The following is a 27,643-nucleotide window of genomic DNA, read 5'->3' as shown; positions in this document are numbered from 1 at the left end:
TTCTCTGACTACTCGTTCCGTGTCTGGGTCCCAAGCATGCTCTCTGTCCCCTTTGCAAGAATGAACCCCGGGCATTAGGGTCACACATAGTGCATTACTCGACATAAGGTGAATGGATTCGTATGCATAGCACAAAGGCTTTATAAAGAACCCTTTCAAAAATTAATTTCTTTCTCTCCTCTGGGAGACCTTGGTTTCAAAAAAATAAGTTAAAGCATTTCCTTCTTTACTAACTAGAAGGAAACACTGACATTCAGCACACTGGCCTCCATGGTCTCACAGGCACAGTGTTATCTCGCTGTGTATCCCTCAGTCACTCAGAGCACAGGCCTCCCAGGTGCAGAGCCAAGGTTTTGTCACTGGTCCACTTGTCCTTTCTCTATCTGCACATCAACTAAGACAGTGGACCAATGCACAGGCAAAGATGTCCACTGCCCAGTTTACATCAAGAGATTCCCATCTATGATCTTGTGTTAGATGGTGATATGGTCCAAATACAAGGTAGGGATGTTGGAAGCCTGAAGCCAGGGGGAGACGGAGGTGTCGCTCGCCAGCTGGGAGTGTCCATTATTGGCCACCTCTTCTTCTGTCTACTGTTTCTAATGGGGGACAAGTGGAGCCCCCATCCCAGAGAGAAGGCCTCTTTCTACAGACAAATTCAGCCTCCGGAATTCCAAAAATCCCAGCTCGTTAATAATTAATAATTATCAGCTGAAGTGACAGAGTGAGAATGAGGGCTGAGTGGAAGGGAGGTCCCTTGACCAAAGCACATTTTTTAACCACTTTCGGGACTCCGTAAAGAGTGTAGTCGTCAGTGATTAAGGTACCACCCACCCCACAGTCTGGAAGAAGAAACAGGGGAAGCCAAGGTGAGGGTAGTCTATACCTCAGTAGGTGAGTCTGCATGTGGGGCGGCTGAAAAAGGAGGAGTCCTACTCCTCCCTTATATTCCTGCTGGATATAAGACAGGAAACAGAAGGGACCGTACACACTCATCATTTAACCTCACTCCTATACCCTAAGTGGGTAGTGCAAGAGTATCTTTGGATGGCTTCTGTAAAAGATGAGATTCCGGTACATAGGAAAAAGCAGCATGTTTTGTATAGACAGTGGAAACAGCAGGGCACTTGCATTGAGAGTTACCATCCTAGTATCCACTGATCTCCTCGTGCATTTCTGTTTTCAGGTTAGGCAGCTTTAACTCAATCACTTTTCTCCTGGGCCTAATATTTTTACTCTTTCTATTGTTCTTCTTCCCTCCTGAGATTCCAAGATTCCTTTTTTTCTCAACTTCCTTTAGCCAGTTTTTCAGAGTAGGTCTGCTGTTGACAATCCTAGTTTTCCTTTTTCTGAGAATGTCTGGATTTCCCCTTCATTCCTGAAGGTTATTTTCACTGAATACAGAATCTGGGTTGACAGTTCTTTTCTTTCAGCACCCGAAAAATGTTGTTTCACTTCATTCTGGGCTCCAGGAGAAATCCATTGTCATTCTGTTTTCCCCCTATAGGTAAGGTATCCTTTCCCTCTTGCTGCTTCTAAGTAATTTTTTTTTTCTTTGTCTTTAGTTTTCAGAAGTTTGATTAACTTGGCATGGATTTCTTTGGGTTTACCCTGGTTGGGGTTCACTCAGCTTCTTGAATTGGTAGGTTTATTTCTTTGGCCAAATTTGGTAAATATTCAGCCATTATTTCTCCTAGCAATTTTTCAGCACCATTCTCTTTCTCCTCTCCTTCCAATAGTCTAAGGGACACGCGTGTTAGATCTTCTGTTATACTGCCACAGACCCCTGAGTCTCTGGGTTTTTTTCAGTCTATTTTCTCTCTGTTGTTCAAATTGGGTAATTTATATTGTTCTCTCTCTGAGTTCACTGATTCTTTCCTCTGTCTTACCCACTCTGTTGTCAAGCCATCCACTGAGTTTTTAATTTCAGTTAGGATATTTTTCAGTTCTCAGATTTCCATTTGGGTCTTCTTTATTTCTTATATTTCTCTGCTAAGGCTTTCTATTTCTTTGCTTAGATATTCTGTTTTTACCAGTATGTTCATAATTGCTCACGGAAGCATTTTTAGGATAACTACTTCAAAATCTAGGTGGGAAGAGCCGCTTCATCACGGTCGGGCACGAGTGAAAGTGCAGACTCCACACTTGATCTTTGCTGATAGGAGTGGGACTAAGCCCGCAGTTTTTTCTGTGGTGTCTGTTTGAAGTAGAGCAGTTCTTATCTAAAAGTTTTCTGTCTTACTGAGCTACCCCCTTTCTTACCCTGGAGACAGCAGGCGTTTCTTGCGGCATAATTTTTGTCTGTGCTGACTGGCATCTCTGGAACACTGTCTCCTCCAGCACCCAGTCTGGGATACACGAGGCAAAAAGAAAACTCAAGGAACACACCACTATGTGATTCTTCAGACAGAGAGACCCCAAGCCAATCTGCCTTCTCTCCACCATGCAGAGTCTTTTCCTGTTTTTTTTTTTTATATATAATGTCCAGGGTTTATAGTTGCACGTAGTGGGAGAAATAAGGAGAATTGAGTCCATTTGTCCAGAACCAGAACTTTATAGTTGTCTTTTTAGCAGCATTTGTAACGGGGTAGTTACAATTTCACAAAAGCCATAGGTATCAAAAGCAAATGTGCACCAGCCAGAAACTCATTTACAGAGGCACACCATCTCCAGAGAGGAGATGTTTCCAGGGACATGGCAACCAATGTGCCATACGTTGTTTATTTGTTAATCACTTCCCAACTCTGGCTTTATTGATAACATCACTTCTGGGTTTCACAGCAGCCCGCATGCCTCAGCTGTGATAGTTTGCTCCCTTGCTGTTCAGTATTTATCATGGTGACGTTGACTCCCTGCCCTTTTCTCCAACTGTTTCTGAAAAATAACACCCTGTGTTTTCATAATTGCATTCATGTTATCCTACCACTTGTCCTCCACACCTCTATACCATGATTTTTCATCTTTCCTTACCTGGACTTTGCCATTCGCCTATATTTTAGGTGGATGATCTCATACTAGTCTAAGCCACAGGCTATGCATTTGCCCTGCACCTTGTGTGTGAGATATTTTATTTTTGTTTTCAGTCCTGCTGTCTTACTCAAAACAACATTCCAAGAACTGGCTGGCACAGAGTGTGCAACTCACTCAACTGCTAACCAGGCTGGAAAAGTAGACCTATTAGCCATGTCATCTATAAAATATAAAACTTCAAATGCAAACCCAGATTGTGGTCTTTCTTTTTCCCGATGTTTTTTCATGATCTACAGGAATATTTGGAAACGTCTCCACTTGCTTTTCAAGACACATTCCACGTTCCCTTGTTTTCCTCCTACCTCATTAGTCACTCCTACACAGCTTCTTTTGACGGCCCCTCCCCTTGAACTCTTGTTGGAAGATGGCAGGACTTAATTGTTGGTCCTCTTCTCTTTAACAGTCACTTCCTTGATGTTCTCCAATCTCATGGCTTTAAGTACCATCTATGTATTAATGATTCCCAAATTTCTGTCTCCAGCTCAGACCACTCTTCCAAACTCGAGTCACATATCCAATTTCCTACTCAACATCTCCAACTGAATGTCTAATAGACTTCTCAAACTCCAAATGTCCAAAACTGCACTCCTCTTTCCCTTCAAACTTGCCCTACCTATAGCCTTCCCCATCACAACAGATGGCCCCACCACCCTTCCAATCGCCCAAACCTTAGATTTATCCCTTACTCCTCTTTCTCGCACATTCCCACCTTCAATTCATGAGCAAGTTCTATTGGTTCTACCTCCAAAATGTATCCTGCCTCTTCTCATCATTTCCACTGCTGTCACTCTAATCCAAACCCCCATCATCTTTCACCTGGATTACTGCAAGAGCTTCCTAGTAAAAGTCTCCCTTCTTCTATCATTGCCCCATCCCCCAGAGCATCTTCTTAACATTGCTATCACAGTGATCTTGTGAAAATGCAAATAGGGTTGTGTCATTCCTCTGCTCTAAACCCTTCAGTGGCTCCCTATTTGATTCAAAGTAAAAGCCAAGCCCTTTATAATAGCTGCCCAGTTCCTACATAATCTACCCTCATTCTCTGACTTCCCTACTCTTTCCTTGGCTCACTTCATTTTACCCACAGTAGCCTCCTTACTGTTCCTGGAGCAATCCACACGTGCACCCCACCAGGACCTTTGCGCTGGCTGCTCCCATTGCTGGGATGTTCTTACCCTAAACATACGCTTGGTTAACTCCCTTACCTCTTTGCTAAAATCACACTTTTCCAGTAAACCATATTCTAACCAACCTATGAACTACTACAATCTACACCACCCCCACTAGCACACTTGATCTCTCACTGGGCTCTATTTTCTTTTTTTGCTGTTATTGTTTTTTTCCATAACATATTACCTCCAAACATAACATATAATTTAGTTCATGTTTACAGTTTTTTTTTTTTTTTTTTTTTTTTTTTTTTACCTATTTCCACTGTTAGAATATAAGCTATATGAGAGCGGGGCTCTTCTGTTTTGCTCACTGAAGAATCCCAGGCACCTAGAAAGTGTTTCCTAAGGATTCAATAAATATGTGTTGATTAAAGGAATTACTTCATTACCTTAATTCCTCAGCTATTCAGAGGATATTTATCTGGAAATCTCAGTTTAAAACAAAATCATAGACGTGAGATCATGTAGCAGCTAAGTTTAAAAGGCTTTGTATAACCAAAATGGGGGCCTAAAAATACTAAAACTCTGAAATTCGTACACTTTACTCAGAAGAGAAAACCTTGGGAGCAAAATGTATGCACTCATCTTATACATACAGCTCCAATAAACTTGGTTAACCTGGATTCTAAGTCCAAAGGATCAGAAGCAGGATACTATGTTTGTGCAAGGGAAGGAGACGGGACAGACACCTAGAGGGCAGCAAGCAAGGAGTGACAGCTTCTGGGCGGTAGGGAAGAGTCAGGCAACTAAAACATAAAAAGGCAGAACTTTAAAAAAAGAAAAACAAAGCAACACTGGGGCATTTGGTATTGAAGCATAATCCACGTACTTCAGAATCGCCATATTATAATACAGGATGCTAACATGTTCAATACATTGAGCCTCAATCATTAAGTAAAAGGAAAATGATACTCAGAATACTTTAGAAAAGGAGTTATATTAAATACCGCTTATAAATACCATTAAATACCATTTCCACCAGAATTACTAACTTACGCCAAGTTTGGAGGATTCATTGGGATAAACTTGAGATTTATTCCAATTCAATTTGAAATTAACTTCTCTATGATGCTGAGTAACTGAAGACTCACTGTAAATAACTATCCTGTTTGGCTTTCAGCCATTTGTTTATTGTTGTATATCCGGAAATTAATCTTGTGTTCTAAAACAGAGCAGTCTGATCAACTTTGTTTCAGCAGGTTTTCAGAACTCTGGGTAATTTGAGGTTATTATAATTTAGAAAACATGTAATTGGCCAAAATAGTTGGGAAATGGTATGCCCTGAGGAGGTGTGCTGGGATTCGGGCTCAGTTAGAAGACACAAATACACAGGGAGATCAGTTTGGTGCTTTGTGACCACTTAGAGGGGTGGGAGAGGGAGGGTGGGAGGGAGATGCAAGAGGGAGGGGATATGGGGACATATGTATACATATGGCTGATTCATTTTGTTGTACAGCAGAAACTAACACAACATTGTAAAGCAATTATACTCCAATAAAGATGGTTAAAAAAAAAAAAAGAAGACAGAAATAACATTTCCCACATTTTCTATCATGAGCCTTTTTTTTCCTTGCGCTGTCTATGAACATTACAAGGAACATACTTGAAACACCATTATAGTGGAAAGGCAATGGGGTTTCATCCCAACTTGGTCCCTGGCACTTACCAGCCTTGTGACCCTGGACGGATAATTTAACTTTTCTAAACCTCAGTTTCCTTATTTGTAAAATACAGATAATAGCAGCTATCTTACCGTCTTCATGAAAAGTAATTTGAAGATATGTATCAAAGCTCTTAAACCTCTTCACACACATTAACTAATTTTAGTACTATGGATATCTCTATCCTAAGGAAGTAATCTAAGACAAAGGAAAAACTGAATATAAAAGGTGATGGCATCACTGATAACAGCAACGATCATTTTTATATGTCTTAATAGTCCAACAATAAGAAAAAACGTATGCCGTATGATCCATATGCTTTCAGCCAATAAAAATTACATTTACAAAGAATTTTTAATAATCTAGGAAAATGATCATCCTATAAGGTTAATTTTAAGAGGCATGAAATCTTAAAGTATGAGCTCAAACAGGTTTAAAAAATACTCATACCAAAAATACTGTAGGGAAAACACGCTAAAATTTTATGACCATTTATTCCTGGTGATAGGGTTTGCAGAAATAAATTAATAATTATAAGCCAGAAATGCTTTGATTTACCCCCAATTAAAATGTACTTCAAATCACAGTTCATTACCTTTCATAAGCTCCTGTCATTCCCTCTGGGAAGGAGAAAGACGTGTCAATACGTGTCAACTTGTAACACTCTCAAAAAGAAGCAGGGTGTGTGTGCCTACTGTCAGCTCTCAGCTGCAAGTCAGCAACTGCTCTCACAAACCAAAGGAGAGAAGAGGACGTGGTGAGAGCAACTGCTCACGTGTCACACCAAGGAGTCGTGCTGCTGTCTCCGATGTCTGCTTTAGCATCTAAACAACAGTGGGACTTTTTCATGTTTTTCTTTTCTCCTATAATTTCCTTTATTACTCACCCTTCACTTTTTAAAATCTCTTTTAATTCATTCAATAGAAGTCCTACAAGATAAAACTCCTGTTGATGAAGTTTCTGCTATATAATTGTAAGTAAAGGTCAGCGCATAAAATCAATTTTATGCCTGTGCTGCTTGTCCCGATTCAAAAGAAAGAAATTCAAATGCTATTCTATTTGCAGAGGCATTCTTCGGTGGCAGAATTTGGCTGCAAAATTCTTTACAGGCAGGTAAAAATCAATAGTAAGTAAATAAATAAAAGAAAACCAAGGTTAGCCAAAATAAAATGGAAAGAAGAGACGCTCCCTTTAGATAATTTCCCAGCATTTAAAAAATCATTCCATCCTATTGTTTTACTTTATTACTGTTCACTCTCACGTCTCCCTAATACCTATACTCTTTCCCTAAAAGTGATGAATAAGATATACAAATTTTTAAATTATTTCCATTTTGCAATTTGACTACTTTATGATTCTCTTTCAGGTAACCCCAAACAACATCAGGCTTAAGTAATGTCCACTTTTGATTTCTGTAAGCTTCTCTGAGGGGCAGTGTCATTGTTTCTCCTGTGGCTATTTTAGCTACTTCTAATGATAGAGGCCAAAAACATACTAACCACCTAAATACAACAGGTGTTTTTTTTTGTTTGTTTGTTTTTTTGCGGTACACGGGCCTCTCACTGCTGTGGCCTCTCCCGTTGCGGAGCACAGGCTCCGGACGCGCAGGCTCAGCGGCCATGGCTCACGGGCCCAGCCGCTCCGCGGCACGTGGGATCCTCCCGAACCGGGCGGGGCACGAACCCGCGTTCCCTGCATCGGCAGGCGGACTCCCAACCACTGCGCCACCGGGGAAGCCCCAACAGGTGTTTTTTAAATGAACTTTAATATCCATAATCTGTTGAATGTTGAATTCTAAAATGAGCCTCTAAAGTTGTTAAGATAAATATCCCATGAAGTGCTGAAAAGGTATGAAGCAAAACAATAAAGATAATGGAAAATTCAACTGAGGAAAAGATAAGGTGCATTCACAAGCTGATAGCGTACAGAAGATGAAAGAGCACAATAAAACTGTCCTCTATTCCCAGTCAACCAGTTGGCCTCTAAGTCTGGCCATGCTTCGGAGATCTGCCCTATAGATGAAGCCGCCTTATTATATGGTCCCGTCAGTATTCTCTGTAATTGCACATTTTTGTATCAATAGGGGGCTTCCCATGTATGCTCTGATGACCTGGATAATTAAATAGGGATTCCTAGTCTAAGTATTTCAATTATTTTCCGTAAATAAAATGTAAAACTTGGTTACTGATTAGAAAGCTCTAACTCTCACAAATCAGATCTTCAAGTACCACCAAGGAAGATTTTACAATGAGTCTGCTGCATGCAACTACCTTAACATCAACACAGACACTTAACTACTCTCAAGCTGTCTTCAGTTTTTGACATGAAAAAATTTATATTGCCATATCATCTAATTAGTTGATGAGGAAAATATAAGAATTCAATACAAAACATTATCAAAAGGCAGATGGTAGTATAATGATAGAAAAGTTGTTTAAGAGAGTGAACAAATCCTCAACATGAAAAATTGCTAGAGTTTATAGGTTTTCAGGACCATTTTCTTGCTCTGAGAGGCTTGTCTTAAGAGAACACTGACCCCACAGAGGTACCAGACAAATTCATCACTGATAAAACTAAACTGGCTAACTATGAAACCCAAAAGTGCATCAGTAGGATGGGGATGTTGACATCACTATCAGTCAGCCATCAGCATCCATGGGCAAAACCATATACACAGTATCTTTCGAAACTCATTTAAATGATAGTACATTTCCTGATCTGTATGGTGCTCATCAATTCTCTAGAGATAGCTTTCTTTTTTCTCAAAAATTAGTATAATGAGGGCTTCCCTGGTGGCGCAGTGGTTGAGAGTCCGCCTGCCAATGCAGGGGACGCGGGTTTGTGCCCCGGTCCGGGAAGATCCCACATGCCGCGGAGTGGCTGGGCCCGTAAGCCATGGCCACTGAGCCTGCGCGTCCGGAGCCTGTGCTCCGCAACGGGAGAGGCCACAACAGTGAGAGGCCCGCGTACCGCAAAAAAAAAAAAAAAAAATTAGTATAATGAAGACCTAAATGAACAGCATTTTAAATATTTTTAAGTAACAATATTTGAAGGATAAACCAAAATTTCAGAATTTACCCTTTTCACCATTTTCTGAAATTACCTTTGTCTATTACCACAAAAGCAATAATATGCTCTAGGTACTATAAATGAAAAACTCAGCTTTGTTCCTTCTTCCCTACCGTGTTTCTCTCCTCTGAGTCTCCTTTACTACTCACACAGAACGCTTCACTTCTGACAGTTCTGCTCACCCAACGTGGTAGGGGAGTTCACCAAAACAGCAAGCAAGTCTCTGATACCAGCTGGTGTCCTACAATTTAACTCCGTTCCGACACTATCTACCCGGAGATAGCATCAGATCTCACAGGTAAAGGGCTCGGTCCCCCAAGGCTGCACCCCTCACCCCTATTCCAGATTCCAGTGGCAAACTCAGGTTATCACTTGTGTTTTTAACCAATCAAGCTATACATCAGAGGTTCCAACTACCCTCTCCTCAGGTTCGATTAGTTAGCTAGAGGAACTCACAGAACTCAGGGAAACACTTACTTACATTTATCAGTTTATTAAAGAATATGATAAAGGATATAGATGAACAGACAGATGAAGAGATACAGAGGGTGAGGTCTGGAAGGTCCCGAGTACAGAAGCTTCTGTCCCTATGGAGTTGGGGTGTGTCATGCTCCCGGCTGTGGATGTGTTCACCGACTTGGAAGCTCTTTGAACCCCCTACTATTGGGATTTTGTGGAGGCTTCCTAACATAGCCATGATCAATTATTAAATCCATTTCCAGCCCCTCTCCCCTCCCTGGAGGATGCGGGTGGGTAGGGCTGAAAATTCTAAGCTTCTAATCATGGCTTGGTCTTTCTGGTGACCAGACCCCATCCAGGAGCCGTCTAGAAGCCCACCCAGAGTTGCATCAGTAGAACAAAAGACGTTCTTAGTACTTTGATCACTTAGAAATTTACTAGGGTTTCAGGAGCCCTGCATCAGGAACAAGGTCAGAGACAAACATTAGGACAATAGATGCTCCTGGTGGTTTTATCACTTAGGAAATGACAAGAGTTTTAGGAGCTCAGTGCCAGGAACAGGGAACAGAAATCAATATACATATATATTTTTTCTATTATCTTACAGGTATTTTCTCAAAATAAGGCCTTGTAACCAAACAAAAGGGCACTACCACACGTATTCAGCCTCTGTCCTCATCACAGGCACTACCTGACCCATGTTCTCTAAAATACCTCAACCACCTATTTAGTAAAGCATGGATTACACTGATGTAAATGCATACTGGATGGTCTCTCAGTTCATTCAAGGTCTTTGATCATATTTGACTTCTTCAGAAACCTGCCTACCCTCCCTAAAACACCACCATCCCTCAATTTCTTCCCCTGTTCTCTACTTTGTTTTCCTTCATTAGTCTTATCACTACCTGACACTGTAGTATAGATGTGTCTGTTCCCTGACTCCATCACTCCATATCCTCTTACCTTTGGCCTCATAGTCTTTTTTACCACCTAACTTCTCCTGTTTCGTTCACCACTGTATTCCTTATCACCTGGAACAGTATCCAGCACACAGTAGGTACTCAACAAATAGTTTTTTGAAGGACTGACTGAATTAATTAATGTCTTCCCAACTCATGTGTAAATTCATGAGGTCGGGATCCACGTCAGTTTTTCTTAATAACCTACCCCCAGCAAGAATGTCTGGCACATGGAAAGTGAAGAGTAAAATCTCTGAACGAATGAATGAACAGTAGGAAAGGAAAGGACTCAGATCATATCCTTTTCTTACAGCACATTTGGGTTGAGGAAGGAGGAAAGGGGTGTGACACAGGGAGAAAGAGAAAGGTAGAGGAGTGACAAAAGTAGTCTCGGCAAGGGACCCGAGAGACAGAACTTTCTTATATCTCAGGTTTGTTTAAAGAGTTTATAAAGAAAACATATAAGATTTAAGAACTCAACTTTTCTGTAACATGTTCAATAAGTAGCCAATCAATAAGTAGAAGAATAAGGCTGCCAGAGCCCGAACACGAGGCAAGACATTAATGCCTTCATCTGAGGTTTAAACAGAATTGAAATGTCATATACAGTATCAAGAATCAAATTATCAAGTTCCAAGCGATGTCTACTTCCTATCAAAGGTCTCTTCTATTTGTTTTCAGCATCTCTAACAATTAAGCCTTTTCTAAGGGCCTTTAAAAAGTACTTCCCCATTTAATTAAAAGAGAGGTTCTTGAACTTTCAACCAATTTATAGGTAATAATCCTATTGAGCAAGTCATTCTATTTAATATGCCTAGATCTTACAATTTTATTCCATAAAAGGGTTTTCAGAAAATTATACTACTCATTTTAAGAATGCTTCAGTGCAATAAAAAATAAAAAATTAAAAAAAATTAAAAAAAAGAATGCTTCAGTGCAATTAACACATGTTCCTTAGTTTCTATGGCAACAATTATAGGGGCCAGGCTCTTGACCACCATTTGTGCGTAGAGAGGCACCAACATTCCTCTTTGAGAATACACCCTTGCCCCCACAATTTCACAGGCAAGGGCTGGACCACCATTAAGACATATAGTCTTGCTTGGCTATCAAATGAGGATGGAATTTCCCTCCACGTTTGGCTAAGTCCAAAGTCATATAACTCTTCATCTACCCAACAATACAGAACAGTAGCACTCCAGGTATCTATCGAAAAATATGACTTCAAGTCATTGCTACCCAATTTTATTAATTATCAGCAGCTTAGATGTGAAAAAACAGTATTTATGGAAAATTTTCTGAAAGAGAAGTAATCCATCTGTTTCTAAAACAGCCTAAAATCTATCTCAGGATTAAATTAAACAATGAAAACATCTGTATATTATATTGGCCCCCAGGAGAAATACTCTCTTTCAGTGTCCCTTTGGCATTATGCTGTCAAGATATATTGAGAGCCCTATGAAACCCATTGCTGAATTCACTGTTGGGATATTGTTCATCATGCTGCACAGTATCTTCTCCATGAGGTTGAAGAAGTCAACAGGTCCCAGTATCATCCTATTTAATATGCTTACTTAGCATACTAATAGCTTGATTAATTGTTCTTCTCTGGCAGAAATAATTTTTTTTTATAAATACTGAATAATGAAATAACTGTGCTTCCTTTTTTGAGCTGACCATGAAAAAATCATAGCTTTAATGCTCATGTTAGAAAAGAAGAAAAGTTTAAAATTATCTAAGTTTCCTTTTTAAGAAGCCAGAAAAAGAGAGCAAGTTAAACCCAAAGCTAGTAGGATAAATGGGGTAAAAAAAGCACAAATCATTGAATTTCTCAAACAATAGAGAAAATCAACTAAAAATTGGTTCTTTTAAAAGATTAACAAATTCAGAAGCTCCTAGCAAGCCCAGTCAAGAAAAAAAGAGAGCAAACAAAAATTACTAATATAAGAGATGAAGGAGGAAACATCACTATATATCCTAAGGACATTAAAAGGATAATAAGAGAATACTAGGGACAATTCTATGCCAATAAATTTGATAACTTAGATGAATGGACAAATTCCTTGAAACAACTTATTAGAACTGACACAGAAGAAACAGAAAGCCTGAGTGGTCTTCTATGTATTAAAGAGATTGAATTTGTCACCAAAAAACTTCCCACAAAGACTACTCCTGGTCAGAAGATATCTATAAAACATTATAAGAGGAAATAACACCAATATTACACCACTCTTTTAAAAATAGGGGAAATAGAGAAAAAAGAAATGTTTCCTGGTTCAAGGAAGTCCATTCTCACCCATTGTGTTCAACTTTGTCCTGGCAATCCTAGCCAAGGCAGTAAAGCAAGAAAAATACATAATACAAGACATAAAGATCAGAAAGAATAAGTAAAACTGCCAGTATTCACAGACAATAAGATTGTCTAGATAAACAATCCTCAGGAATCTACAAAACAACTACTAAAACTGAATAACTTTCCCAAAGTTACACCATTAATAAAATCAAAACTGGAATTTGGAGCTTCCCTGGTGGCGCAGTGGTTGAGAGTCCGCCTGCCGATGCAGGGCACACGGGTTCGTGCCCCGGTCCGGGAAGATCCCACATGCCGCGGAGCGGCTGGGCCCGTGAGCCATGGCCGCTGAGCCTGCGCATCCGGAGCCTGTGCTCCGCAACAGGAGAGGCCACAACAGTGAGAGGCCCGCGTACAGCAAAAAAAAAACACTGGAATTTGAAACAAAACAGTCTGGCTCCCAAACTCTTAACGCCTACACTATGCTTTCTACCTAGAGAAGAGCATGCAGCTACACTTGTATTAGCCCACAGATCTCAACACAGCCCCTACAGTATGTATTTGTAGTCTCATTTGATGCTTTGTAAACAGAGGTTCAGAAAGATTAATAACTTCACCAAGATCACATGGCTAAAGGGTTGGAAGTGGCAGAATTTGAATCCAGGTCTGGCAGATGCTACAACAAAGTTGATTTGAAAATATCATGCTTTCCAGATTGGATAAGAAACAATGAAAAGATCCAGATCCAGATGATAAGGCCCTAAAACAAAGCAGCAGAATACAAAGGCCAAGAGAAGAACTGGTGACTGGTTGGGTACAACAAGGGACATGGGAAAGGGAAGACAAAGGGGATGCGTAGTTTTGAGAATGAGAGTGGTAGTGTCATTAATAAAACAGGAAAGTAAGGAGGAGGAACTAATGGCAAAGGAAGTTAAGGAAGATGAAGTCAGTTTTAGACAAGCTGAGTATCAACTTGTTAGGTTAAGGATAGTTTTGACAGCAAATGATAGAAAACTTAACAAAGAGTGGTTTCTAGAAATAGGGTGTGTTTTTCTTGACAACAAAAAAGCTGAAGGTAGGCAACTATTGATCTATTCAGAAGCTGAACAAAGTCAGAACCTGGCCCTTCCTTCTGGGATTACAATATGGTTGCCACAGGCCCAGGCTTTAGGTAGTAATTCCACGCAGAAGGAAGAGAACAAAGGAGTGTCAAGTACATCTGTATCTTTCATCAGTAAGGCAAAAACTATCCTAGAAGCCTCTAGCAGACTTTTGCTGTGTCTTATTGGCCAGAAGTGTATCACGTGGGTACCTAACCTCTAGGGAGGCTGGGAAGATAAGTATTTTGTTTTTCTTACCTCTCTAGCAAAGGGAGATGAAGGAAAACCATGTCTGCGCCCAATATTAATGGAATATTTGATGTGGGAATATCCAACAGAGAGACAGAAATGCATCTGGTCTAGAAGATAAACCAAGGACACTGAGTATAAGTAACCTGCTCAGCTAAAGCACAGGAAATGGGTTGGCGCTCCAAGGAATAGTGTGCACAAAGAGAAAAGAGGGTAGTAATCGAGCTTGATCTTTCTGTTCACACAGGGGAAGCAAGCAATGCACATGGATGCAGCTGAGTAAACACGGTACCCCGGTGCCTCCACTCCAGCCAGTCAGATGGTTTGCTTTCGTATGTTTGGCTGGGTCTTTCCCTGTCACCCTCGCCACCCAATTAGTTGCATCCCCTTTCTCTTCCCTCAGTCTCTCAGTATTCCCAAGACAGTCTCTCCTCTCCCATTCCCTCAACTGTGAATTGAAGGTACTAGAGGGAAAATTCACTCTTCGTTGTCACTGTTCAAGTGCATAACAATGGATCTAAATCTGACTAAAGAAAAACTAGCTACCTTGGGGTTGGGGAGTTGGAACAAGATAAGCAGCTACTCTGGAAGGGCTATGAAATCTTATAAACTCATAGGAAATTCAAACTAAAAGGGATCTTCCAATCCTGCCCTCATTGGAGGAGACTGAAGTCCATTTTGGGGAACCCAAACTAAGACAGTGAGGCAGAATTTGCTTTGCTGAGCACCACTCTTCCTCTGATGACTCTTTTGGGCTCCCAGGCTGTGTCCAGGAGACCAGGCTGCAGGATCAAGAGTGTGACGGACCAAGTACCTTTCTCTCAGGCCCATTGCTCTGCGAGCACACCATCCCCCATGTGCCTCTCATCTGAGGGAGTCCAGCTCTGGCTGAACCTTTCCTTTCCTAAAATCCTGAAAGGACCGGTAGAACCCGCACCACAGAATTTAACCCTGGTTACATATTAGGGTGTGTTGTCCTCTAATTGCTCCACACGTATGTCGCGCTCCCATGTTTTGGAGCTACAATGAGATGTCCCTCGAGAAGTTGTAGATAAGATAGTGGCAAGTATCTTTACTTTTAAACTTGAAAGTATTAAAGTTTAAAAACAGTATATTGCTAACATCACAAAAAGAGACCACTTGACATTCTGTAACTCATAATGCAAGTAACACTTCTGAGAAGGATTGTTGCCAAAAAATCGTATCTAAATCCAATCAAGCTCTAGATCTAAATATCAATTTACAGGAAATACAGGGGACAGGGACTTCCCTGGTGGCACAGTGGTTAAGAATCTGCCTGCCAATGCAGGGGTCACGGGTCGAACCCTGGTCCCGGAAGATCCCACATGCCGTGGAGCAACTAAGCCCATGTGCTGCAACTACTGAGCCTGTGTTCTAGAGCCCGTGAGCCACAACTACTGAGCCCACGTGCCACAACTACTGAAGCCCATGCACCTACAGCCCGTGCTCCACGAGCCCATGCTCCACAACAAGAGAAGCCACCTCAATAAGAAGCTCGAGCACTGCAACAAAGAGTAGCCCCCACTCACCGCAACTAGAGAAAGCCCACGCCCAGCAATGAAGACCCAACGCAGCCAAAAATAAAAATAAATTAAGAAATTAATTTTAAAAAAAGGAGGACTTCCCTGGTGGCGCAGTGGTTAAGAGTCCACCTGCCGATGCAGGGGACACAGGTTCGCCCCAGTCTGGGAAGATCCCATATGCTGTGGAGCGGCTGGGCCCGTGAGGCATGGCCGCTGAGCCTGCGTGTCCGGAGCCTGTGCTCCGCAATGGGAGAGGCCACAACAGTGAGAGGCCCGCGTACCGCAAAAAAAAAAAAAAAAAAAAAAAAAAGGAAATACAGGGGACAAAGGGACATATTAAAAGACACTAAAATTCAGACAGTAAAAGTATACCTGTTTTGGGAGTTCCCTTGGTAGCGCAGTGTTTAATAATCCACCTGCCAATGCAGGGGACACGGGTTCGATCCCTGGTCAGGGAAGATCCCACATGTCACGGAGCAACTGAGCCCGTGTGCCACAAGTATTGAGCCTGAGCTCTAGAGCCTGCGAGCCACAACTACTGAGCCCGCGTGCCACAGCTACTGAAGCCTGCGCACCTAGACCCCGTGCTCCACAACAAGAGAAGCCACGGCAATGAGAAGCCCGTGCACCACAACTAGGAGTAGCCCCCGCTAGCCGCAATTAGAGAAAAGCCTGCACAGCAACAAAGACCCAACGCAACCAAAAAAAAAAAAAACCAAACCTGTTTCTTCAACAAATTTATTACAAGGAAGAAAAAGAGAGAGCTAGAGGGAGAATCCAGAGATTTAAAAAAGACCTAGAGATATATCAACTAAATACAACTTATTTGGATCCTAACAGAAACAGACTGCAAAAAGAAAAGAAGAAAAGTTATGAGATAAATGGGGAAATTTGAACTCCAGATATTTGATCATATTAGGGAATTAATGTCACATTTTTAAATGTATGACAATGGTATTTTTTATTGAGTCCTAGCTTTTAGAGATATATATGGAAATATTTACAGAGAAAATAATACTAAAAGGGACTTGCAACAAAATAGTCCTGGAAGTGGTGGGGGACAAGTGGGGGTATGAATAAAACAAGATTGGATGTGAGCTGATGACTCTTGGAGGGGGAGGGGGTGGGACAAGAGAATTATTATACTCTTCTCTCTTCTCTTTGTGTATTTTGAAATTTTCCATAATAAACTTTTAGAAATAAAAATTAGAATAGAGCTATGCCATGTCATTTCTTAAAAAGTATTCACATCAGCCATGAAAATGAAGAAGGAACAGCAGAGGCAGACGCTGGTGCCCACTCAAGCCCTTTCCAAGGCAAAGGGGGCCAGTGCGAGGACTTGCCCTCATGGTGGCAGACGCTACTCCATCCTTGAGGAGGAGGATGCCTCTGGCCATCTCACCCTGATCCCATAAGCACTTTCTACAATCAGGGAGCTGCACTGAAGCTGGAGATAAAATGATGACTACAATACAACACAGCAATACATCAAGTGACACACAAAACGGAGTCAATAGGCAATTGCAATGAAGTCTGACTTGTGCTATTACATTGTTGGACAAAGCGTGCTATGAGAGCACATGGAATGGTCCTCTAACCGGAAGAGGTGACGGCCAAACTGTCCTGAAGGATCCCCTGAATTATCTTCTGATTACAATTCAGTTCCCGGGCTCTGTCACTCAAGGAAGAGAATGAGCTGGCCAGAAGTTATAAGTGTCCTGATCTCCTGGAGCTTTGCTTCTCATTGTAAATGCATAACATGGCCTTCTAATAACAATTGGATTTCCATACAGCTTGCCCAGAGAAGGAATACATTAGCCAAAGGATGTCAGTATCCACTTCTCTGATGTTATTTTCAAACTACTGAACTGTCTTTCTGCTTTTTACAGGCTCTGAGAGTTTGGTGCCTATGTATCTGTCCCTGAAAAAATGTATTAATTCTTGATGTGCTGACAAGTCAGCATTCCAAGATTGTAAGACTAGTCCTGAACCCTGGGTAATGTCACCCCTTGGGACCTGCCTGGGTAGACAGACATCAGCCTTCCCCAGTGATAGCCTTCTGCTCTGCGTGCTTCTTTGATCTTCTATATTCCTCAAGGCTGGGACCACATCTGATGCTTCTTTGATATCTGAGTCATCCTCTTTCACATGTCTGCTATGAAGCATTCTGGTTTTTAACAAGTTTGTTCCTTGATTTCTTTCACTCTCATTCAACCCAGTCAAAAATAGCTAACTCAGTATCTATTTGGGGATCAAATCAGATGCAAAGACACTATGTAAGGGGCATTTTTAGAAACATTAATAATTTTTAAATTCCTTGGCTGTTTTTAAAGATGACAACTTTTCTACACATCCATCTCATGTTAACTTCATTTTCTGCTTGGGTCTGTCATCACCAGTGGTCCCCAAACCACCCAGTCAGCCAAGGACCTCCCTTGACACCATACTTCTAACTGAAGAACAAGAAGCCAAACATTGTGAGCTCCTTCCCAGACAAAGACAACTTTCAACCCCAGTGGTTTCTCTGTCAATGGCTTACGTAGATTCTTTCACCTGTAAAAGGGGATGGCAAACTTTTTCTTCAAAGATCCACATAGTAAATACTTTAAACTCTGTGGGCCACACAGTCTCCTGCCATTGTAGTGTGAAAGCAGCCGTAGACAATACTTAAGCAGATGAGAGTGGCTGTGTTCCAATAAAACTGTGCTTATGGACATTGACATTTGAATTTCATATAAATTTCATGGGTCACAAAAGATTAATCTTCTTGGGGTTTATTTCCAACCATTCAGAAATGTAAAAACCATTCTTAGCTCAGGAGACACACAGGCAAGCGGCTTGATCTGGCCCATTGGCCACAGTTTGCCAACTCCTGCCCCAGAGTGATGAATAGTGGCAACAATTCACTATATGTATTGTGAATATGAGTGGTCCCTTCATAACACTCCTTTACCAACCATGAGAATTATGACCTATAATGGTTCTTAAATTCACAAATGGCAAAACTTAAAATCTTATGGAAAAAATCTTTTCACTAATGTTAAAAAAAATGGTCAACACATTTTTTAAAAAGGCATTTTACATCCCAAATAGCGGGGTACTATGTAATACATTTCTAGTTACCATCCCTGCTCAGAAAAAAATTGTAAGATCAATGAGGTAGTACTAACTTTGGGGGTTTTTTGGGGTTTTTTTTTGCGATATGTGGGCCTTTCCCTGTTGTGGCCTCTTCCGCTGCGGAGCACAGGCTCTGGACGCGCAGGCTCGGCAGCCATGGCTCACGGGCCCAGCCGCTCTGTGGCATGTGGGATCTTCCCGGACCGGGGCACGAACCCGTGTCCCCTGCATCGGCAGGCGGACTCTCAACCACTGCGCCACCAGGGAAGCCCAGCTTGTTTTACTTTAACAATATTGTCTGTTGAGACTTTTTTCAGTGTATTTTTATCCATCCGAATGTTCAATGTCTTTCTGATTTTATAATTAGTATTTGTACACTCTCACCTTCTGGGTCCCACCATAGTCCAAGAACTTGGATGCTTGATACATAAAAAGCTTTGGGTTTTCTTTCTTCACCCTAATCCACATATCTGCATACCTTTAACCCACCTCCCCACATGCAAGCTTATATAGCATTGCCTGTCTATGACAACTTCCTAGGCACACTTAACGAACATTTCTATGGGATTATTTTCCTTATTTTTTTAAATTTGTTTCAACATTCGTTACATACATCTTTACTCCTGCAGACTTTCTACTTTACCTCCCCTTTTTATTTTCAACCCCTCAGTTGCTCTTTTTCTAGTTGTCCATGACACTTGCATGATACAAATATCTAAACTACATTTCCCAGCTGTGGAAAAGGTCCCAGCATCATTTCTCCAAATAGGACATCAAGGATTCCTCTTTGTTTATGTGTGTGCTTGAAAATGTCCATAATCAGGAGTTTTAGAAAAATAGAGTATATGTTCCTATGTTCTTGATTTGATTACAAGAGGAATTTGTGGTTGAGAAGAAATGAGCATATTTATATGCCACAGCTGTGTGTCTTTGTTCACATTGCTCCCAGAATTCTCTGCCTGATAAAGTTCCCCTCGACCTCCACGGACCAGGCAGGAACCTGTGGGACGCATACCTGGCAGAGCTGAAGACTCTCTCCTCTGCATTCCCGAAGCATCTCCTACATCTCCATTAAAGCACTTATGGTTGCATTGTGGTTAGTTGTTTATGTAGCTGTCCCACCCCTACCCGCCCACCCCCTCATTCAATAAGCAACGCTCATCTTTCTTTTCCTGCTTCCCAGTGCTCAACACAGTGCCTGGGAACAGAGCATCAAGACTGCATTTCTCAGAAATATCGAGGGCAGTGTCCCAAAAGGAATGACTTCAGCGGCCTTCCCCAGCCAACTTCTACCAGCACCCTTAATCTTCCTTCTCCCCTAAAAAGTTAACAATCTAAGTAAAAACGCAACTTCAAAACAAGTACCTCAAGGCCCTCTTACAATGAGACTGCCACTTCTAAACTCTCCTTCAAAGGAATTCTAGCACCGACACTGTGGAAAATGCAAGGTTCCCTTAAAACTACAAAATAATATGCTCACGTGGCACTCCACAGTTTTCAAATTACTTTCATGATAATTTTTTTTTCATTTGGCCCACTAATCCTTGGTAAGACAGTGTTATCCTCATTTTTCAGACACTCAAGGAAATAAAAGTGACATGTCCAAGATCAGAACTTGTGACTGGTGACAGCTCTGGGCTTAAAACTCTTAATTTATTGATCTGTCTACTCTCCTGAACTCCAGGAATGCTAGGTTCAGTATCTATGGAGGATTCCACCCCCAACTCCACCCCCGGAGGTTTCTCCCCATTATGAATTATAGTATTAGATTAGATTGTGGCACTACGTTCTAAAAATCCATTCCAAACAAAAACGTTTGGGCAAATACACATTATGAAAAGAAATGTGTTCGTTACCTTGTGTTAGCTTGTGTTAGAGTTAGTTCTGCTCTAAGATTTTTGCTGTAAGTATTTATTGACTAAAGGGCTGCCTGTGAATTACTAACTGTTCAAAAAATGGCATGCCAAGAATTTCTGCAAATAGAAATATGCAGTCTATTATCTGAAAAATTCACTCATGAGGATAGCAGTACTATTTATAAGTACAAGAACTTGATTTCCTCTTCTTTGATAATTCATCTTTCCTAAACTTTTATTTATTTATTTATTTTTTTTTTTGCGGTACGCGGGCCTCTCACTGTTGTGGCCTGTCCTGTTGCGGAGCACAGGCTCCGGACGCGCAGGCTCAGCGGCCACGGCTCACGGGCCCAGCCGCTCCGCGGCATGTGGGATCTTCCCGGACCGGGGCACGAACCCGTGTCCCCTACATCGGCAGGCGGACTCTCAACCACTGCGCCACCAGGGAAGCCCTTTCCTAAGCTATTAAATTTAGATTACTTATCACATTAGCAGGCTCTTCACTTATTCATGCTCTTAGTTCCTCTACATAATTCTGTATGAGGAATAACATCCTCATAATAACCATCACTTCAATTCTCTTACTATTTATTGCATGCGACTCTTCTAGTATTAGCACTATCATCTTAGACGTAAACAGGGCACTGCCTGCCAAAAATCTTGCTACTGTGTGGTAATTGAAAGTAAAAATTATTTCTCAGGTATATTAAGCTATTCAAATGAGCCACGTTTAGCTTTTCTCAAATTACTTATTTTTTTTCAACAAAGGCCTATAATAGTAAATTATGTAGAGCAGGTCACGCTTAAGATTTTCAAGTTTGATCTGGTTACGAATCTGCTAAGTGTAAAAATTTCAATATGGCAGAGCGCAAAATATTTCACACAAATGCAAATAGAGATGTCATGCAGATAGCTGCAGGACATGAATCACTGCCCTGCTGCATCAAACTCGAAAATCAGAGGCAGTTCACTCTGCAAGATTTCTTACCCAGTTCTTAAAAGTTCAGATGCATCACCTTTTAATCAGGGTAATAAACTATAATTGCTAACATACTGTGTAATGTTTACTGCTAAACCCACAATCTGGACAAACAGAAAATTATGCTATCAGAGCCTGGAAACAACTGCAGTCCGCTGTTACACACAGCACCCTCCTTAACACAGGGCTGTCGCCGGGAGTTACAACGCTTTATGTTTTTAAATTTTTAGAGTAAGGGTCTCTTCCCGAGAGGCAGGGTATTAAGACGAAAGCAGTCTCCCGCGTGACCTTCCTAACACAGACCTTGGGCAAGCGACTGCGGGGGCAGAAGCTGAAATTTTCAGAAGGCACTAGACATCTCCACTGGGTCCTTCACCCTTGGCTTTCAGGAACAAAAAAAAAAGCACGTTACTCTGCACCTGCCTTTCCTCCCACCCTCCTTAAAACTTATTTACCCCTGAGGGTCTGAACAGCCAGATGAAGGTAGGAATCTATTCTTCTGCCCTGTGATGCCAAGGAAAATAAACCCCGACCCGAGCGCGGAGCCGGGAGTCGCGGGGGGCAAGGAGACCGTGAAGGAGGGGCGGGAGGGGGGTACTGGCGGGGCTGGGGCTTCCCCCACTGCGCCGCAATTTCTCCACCACGTGTGAGAATCTCGTGCACGGGGAGCCCCATGAGAGACCGGGATCTGCGTCCCCTGGTCCCGGGTGCGGACCCTTCGCTCCCTCCCCGCTCGGGGACCCTCGTCCCGCGGCCCCGGCGGGCGTCCCTGCAGCCGTCTCCGGGCAGGGGCAGCGCGCAGAGCCCGGCCCGGCGGGGGCCCTTCCCCGGCTACCTTTTATCCAGGCAGGCGATCCACTCGGCGGAGGAGGAAGAATGGGCAGCGTGCGCAGCGACCATGATGGGCAGCGGCGCGCGGCGTCCCCCGGCTGCGGCGACCTCCCGCGCTCGCTCTGCCGCCGCCTCGTCTCCGCCTCGCCCGCCGCGCGGACCCGCTCCTCCTGGCCCGCCTCGCGCCCAGCGGCCTGCCGGGCTGGGGGCCGGCGAGGGCGGGGGACCCGAGGGGCGGGACGCGGGGACCGCGCTGCACTGCGGCGCCCGGGGGTGGGGAGTCCCGTGGTCCCGCCCGCTTCAGGGAGGGGGCTTGGGGGCGACCCCGGGTGGCAGGCCACCTGCGACTGGTGGCTGCTGCGTCTCGGGGAGACCTGAGCCCCACCCCTCACCTCGGGGCCTCTGAAGCGTGGAGGGGGGAAGGCGCCGCGGGTGGGGGTGGGGGGACGGGTGTCAGTGTCTATGTATTTTTCATACAGCAAATGCCACTAAAATGGCTGCTGCCTCTCTGTTTCCTTAGAAACCCATTAGTTTCCCTCTGCAGCTGTCAAAACCTGCTGGCGGTTTCTTGCTCACCTTTGCTGTTTCCCCTTTCCAAAGGGATGGAGAGGAGGGCTATCTTGGCTTGGGCTGGGGACGCCCACAGTGGTCTCTGAGTTGTGGAATTAGTTTCCCCCTCAAGGGTGAGGAAGGGCTGGGATGGAACGGAGGGGCAGTGCAGGCATGGTTGGAAGCCCAAAGGGGAGGCCAATGAGCCAGAATGGTGACCAGTGGTGACTGAGGGTTTGACAGACCGAAGTCGCTGGCCTTGAACCTTGAACTTGCTTGGGCTCCCATCACCTGCTTGATCAAACATACACACACACACACACACACACACACACACACACACACTTAAGAATGGGGAGTAGTGGGGCCACAGCAGAACTGAGGTTTGGATTGGGGGCCAAGATCCCACCGCTTGGTGTGACCTGAATGGCTGGCTGCACACGCCCTTCTTTCCGTGGCTGGAGTGTGGAATGGGTGGCTGGTCACTCCACCTGTCCCTAGGAGATGTACAGAACAAATGATATTTCTAGAAGTTCAGTTACGTTCTGCCAAAAATCAAATTACACACCGATGGTTGCTTAGGAATTTGGGGACAAGTCAAATCTTTTAGACTACTAACAAGCAGTGTTTTGATGTTCCTGTTCACTTGGCAACAGACAATGGGGAAAGAGACATAGCATTGCTAACCTCGCTTTGTTTTTTTTTTCTCTCCTACCCTCCTCTCACTCCCCTGCTCAGAGGGTGTTCAAGGAGACTGGAGAGAATGAAACAGCAGGTGCATTCTGGCATCTTTTCCTCCTAATAAAACTCCTCCAAAGAATCTGCCGTTTCCCCTCTGCTCCATAGCCAGGATCTGGTTTCAGACCTGCCGCAGTTCCCTCAGCAACACCTCCCTGCTCAGTGTTTGTCCCCCAGGTGACCTCCATCCTGTTGATTTCTACCATGTTTAAGGGAAATAACATTTAAAATGCTGTACTATACAAAGATTGCCAAAGGTATTTATGTTGCTTTTTTATGCTAGAGGTATGAAGAAGGAAATGAGTCTCCTATATTTATTAAGATTCATTTATAAAGGTATCAGAGAACTCTTGAGAACATTTCAAGGTCACCAAATGCTTTCCCCAAGATGCCTTTAATCAGAGAATGTTTATAGGTAAGGAGCTAGAGGCTAGAGGAGAAAAGGACTGCGCATGACCTGTCATTACCGGAGGCTTGGAGTTGCCATAGTTTTTAGCTATGATACTAATAATAGTCGTCATTTATTGAACTTCTGCTGAGTGTCAGATGCTGTGCAGAGTTCTCTACATGTGTTATTTAATCTTCAGAACATTTTATGAAGCAGAGCCAGAAGGACAGATGTCCAGGGTTACTCCACAAGAAGGGACAAATATTTTTGAAAATGTAATGAACTAGAGAAAATAATGTTTATCAGTACTTCCGGGGAGAGTGTTGATTGGGTTGGAAGGAAGATGCCGATGACCTGCTTGGAGTGGGAGTGAGAGCCCAAGGCCTCTATCGTCCATTTTAAGGATTGTAGGTCCAATGAGCTGCAAGGCTTTTGTTTTGCCCTATGGGGACCCTGCCTTTCCTCCAAATAGAAATTAAAGTATCATTTAAAGAATATCCTTTCGAAGAAGCACCAAGAATCATTGTCTTTCCCAGAGCACACACGTGTCCCTATCCAGCCCTGGATGTAGGTTCCAGTAACTCCAATATACTCACTGGGACACTGAACCTCCAGAGAGGTCCATACCCTCAGCTACTGGAGCAGGGGACCCTGAACCAGATTCGGGTCTGTCTGATTCCAAAGCCCTTGCACTGAGTGATGGTGTCACTGGTTGTCTATAATATGAGGGTAAAAGGCATGTCAGAAATGACTGCCCACATGATAAGAATAAAATGGTTATAAATTGGTTTTTTATAATAATTTTCAACATAATAAACCTGTCTAGTAGGGGAAAGCAAAAAAGAACATGTATTGATCTTTAGGGGGAAAATAAATAAAAGTGTAGAATAAGAAGTAAATATTACCGATAATTCCACCACCTAGAGATAACATTGCTAATATTTTAGCACATTTCATTCTATATTTTCTATTTTTAAAAGATACAATCACAAATACACCCATAAACACATGCATATAACTTGCTGTTTACATTCAATTATGTATATATGTGTATAGATACATGTATTCATACAGACTTGAAAGCATTGATATTTTATAGGCTACTTTTTCTACTTGGAATGGAAAAATGCTTTGTGTGTTTAAATGAAATCCTCATTAAAATTTTTTACTGGCTACAAAATATTCCAACGTATGGATATAATTTACCTAAACTTTTTTTAAAATTGAGATGTAATTGACATATAATATTAGTTTCAGGTATACAACATAATGATTCAATATTTGTATTCATTGCAAAATGATCACCATAATGTCTAGTTAACATCCATCACCACACATAGCTAGTTTGTTTTCTTGTGATGAGAACTGTTAAGATCTACTCTCTTAGTAACTTTCAAATATACAATATAGTGTAATTAACTGTAGTAAACTTTTTTTTGAGGCCTATTATTTTGATTGGCTTAATCTCTGCTTAATCTCCTTCCTATAGCTTTGCTCTGTGAGACAGCTAAACATCTCCACTGATGATCTCCAATGAGATGAGGACCAAAAATCACAAGACCCAAGTGTGTTAATGCTAATTACTACTAGTTGTAGAACCTTGAATGGGTTTCTTAATGTTAGAGTTCCATTTTGTTCATCTGAGCAGAGGTTCAAAGTTAGGAATTTGAGGACAGACAGCTGAGTTCAAATTCCAGCTTCATCTTCTACTAAATGTTTGACCTTACATGAATTGCTTAGCCTAAGACCCTGTTTCCTCACCTGTAAAGTGGATAAATTAATGGTATTATACATGAATAGGATGCTTATAGGACATTTAGCATAAGTGCCAACCACATGATATGCGCTCAATAACTCTTAGCTGTTATTGTTGTTATTAGTCTCTGTACAATGAAGATAAACAGTATCTGCCCTCTGCATTTCAGAGGGACCTGGTTTCAATCATTTGAGATCACTTATACTAAAGGGCCATGACATTTGTAAATTGCAAGTTTTGACTATGTAGGATACAAGGGAAACAGAGAAACAGTAAAGCTCTTTTAGACTGAGTCTCAAAACCTTCTCCTCATTCAGTCTATGCCTAGCTCTGTCATTCTTCATAGGACAGCTACAGGGACATACCACTGGAGAGTTATTGCAATATGTAAGTCAACAGCGTAGTAACAGAAGTAGGATAGGGCCCTACATTTTTCCATTCTGAGAATTCTACTGAAGATTAGGCATTCATTCATATCCAGTGTAAGGGGAGGATCTGATTCACCCTGTTTTAGGTACCGCATGGAAGGTGGGTTATAAAAACACATCCATCACTCCTGCTGGTGCTATAACCTATTCATTGAAGAAGCAGTACTTCCCAGGTGAAGTTATAACAGCAATTTAATGTTTTCTCTCACTGTCCCTTTAAACTTGTTCAGTGAGGGTAATTCTACCCCTGCCACTGGATATAGCTTTTTTGGTCACTTATAGGTAACAGAAAGCATTAGTCTTTCTGTTAGAATGTCCAAACCAATATATTACTAAATACTTCAATCTTTATTCAAAGACAAGAATTCTCTCTTCCTCCACCATCTAGAGCTGGTCACAGGCAGGTGTCCAGCTTTTAGGAAAGAGGAGGTGGTCAGCTTCTCCTTTCCTTGCTTATCTCTGCCCTACTTAATACCTGCTGTTTTTTACCCTTCCAGAAACAGAGGAGTAAGGAAGCGAGGAGGAAAAAGGAGGGCGGGAACAGTTACTTGGCTGGAACAGTTGTAAGATGGCATCATATTTTCTGGGCCTGGCAAAGGTGTCTTTTGGGTGCTTTCATGTATTCTTGGGCGGCCTCCCTGCTGGGCCTTTCAACATGAGCAGGTGTTACTTGTTTAGCACCAGCTCCCTATTCAGACCTGGCTTTCCTGAGGGCCTCTCCGAACCACCTCCCTCTGTAGGAGAGTCCCAAGTTATCCTCCACTCACATCCCAGGGGTCTTCTTGAGCAGGGCTCAAAGGGGCTGCAGAATGGTTCTCTCCTGTGTGGCCCACGGCTGGTCCGTAGAAACACTCGTGCCTACTTTGCTCCAATAAACTGAGTGCAGACCAGTCCTAGTGATAGCACTTCTCACCCTTGCCAAAGAAGCTCACCAGTCCCTCTCTTCTGATCTTTAGATTTCCAGGGCTGGAGTCAAGTCGGACGTCAGCCCCCTGTCCCCACCAACTGTAAGGAACTGTTCTCTGGGTGGTCCATTGAAGCCCTCCCTTCCCTACCCTTGGTGGTGGGAATCACAGCACAGCTTTCACCAAGAAAATGCTCCTCATGGAATCCTCCCTCTGTTCCTTCTTCCGAGACACTTGTATTCACTGCTTTGGGTGAGGTGTTTTAGATTCATGAAACTGGTCTTCAGTATTTTGATTGAAAGTCTGCATCTTGCCACCTTACTTTGGAATTTCATATCTGTTCCATTTTGGTGCCTCAGGTGAAATCTGAATTTAGCATCTGTGACAAGCCAGTGAAAACTGAATCCAGTCAACTTTCTTTTCCATACCTTTGACATTAATGCCTGCTCAACCAAGACAACTGCCTTTTCCAGGCAGGGCTATCCACCCGGGAGTTGTAAGGAATACCACATTCACTGGGAAAGTACTGCTCACTGGTCCCCTGAGCTTTCCAAAGAAGAAAT

General features: G+C 42.5%; 1 protein-coding gene across 1 annotated transcript in view; it reads right to left on the bottom strand.

Moving 5' to 3' along the window:
- The window catches only part of RAPGEF4 (Rap guanine nucleotide exchange factor 4), a 318,083-nt gene extending 295,446 nt beyond the window's left edge, over nt 1-22,637 (bottom strand). The window contains exon 1 of the mRNA XM_079923817.1: nt 22,321-22,637. Within this exon, the coding sequence (XP_079779943.1) occupies nt 22,321-22,385 (65 nt within the window). The 5' untranslated portion in view covers nt 22,386-22,637. The remainder of the gene's footprint in view (nt 1-22,320) is intronic.
- Nucleotides 22,638-27,643: the final 5,006 nt, after the last annotated feature.

The sequence above is a fragment of the Stenella coeruleoalba genome (genome assembly GCF_951394435.1).
Source record: "Stenella coeruleoalba genome assembly, chromosome: 6".
Taxonomy (NCBI): Eukaryota; Metazoa; Chordata; class Mammalia; order Artiodactyla; family Delphinidae; genus Stenella; species Stenella coeruleoalba.
The sequence above is the reverse complement of the archived record's forward strand: the minus strand, read 5'-3'. Positions and strand labels throughout refer to the sequence as shown.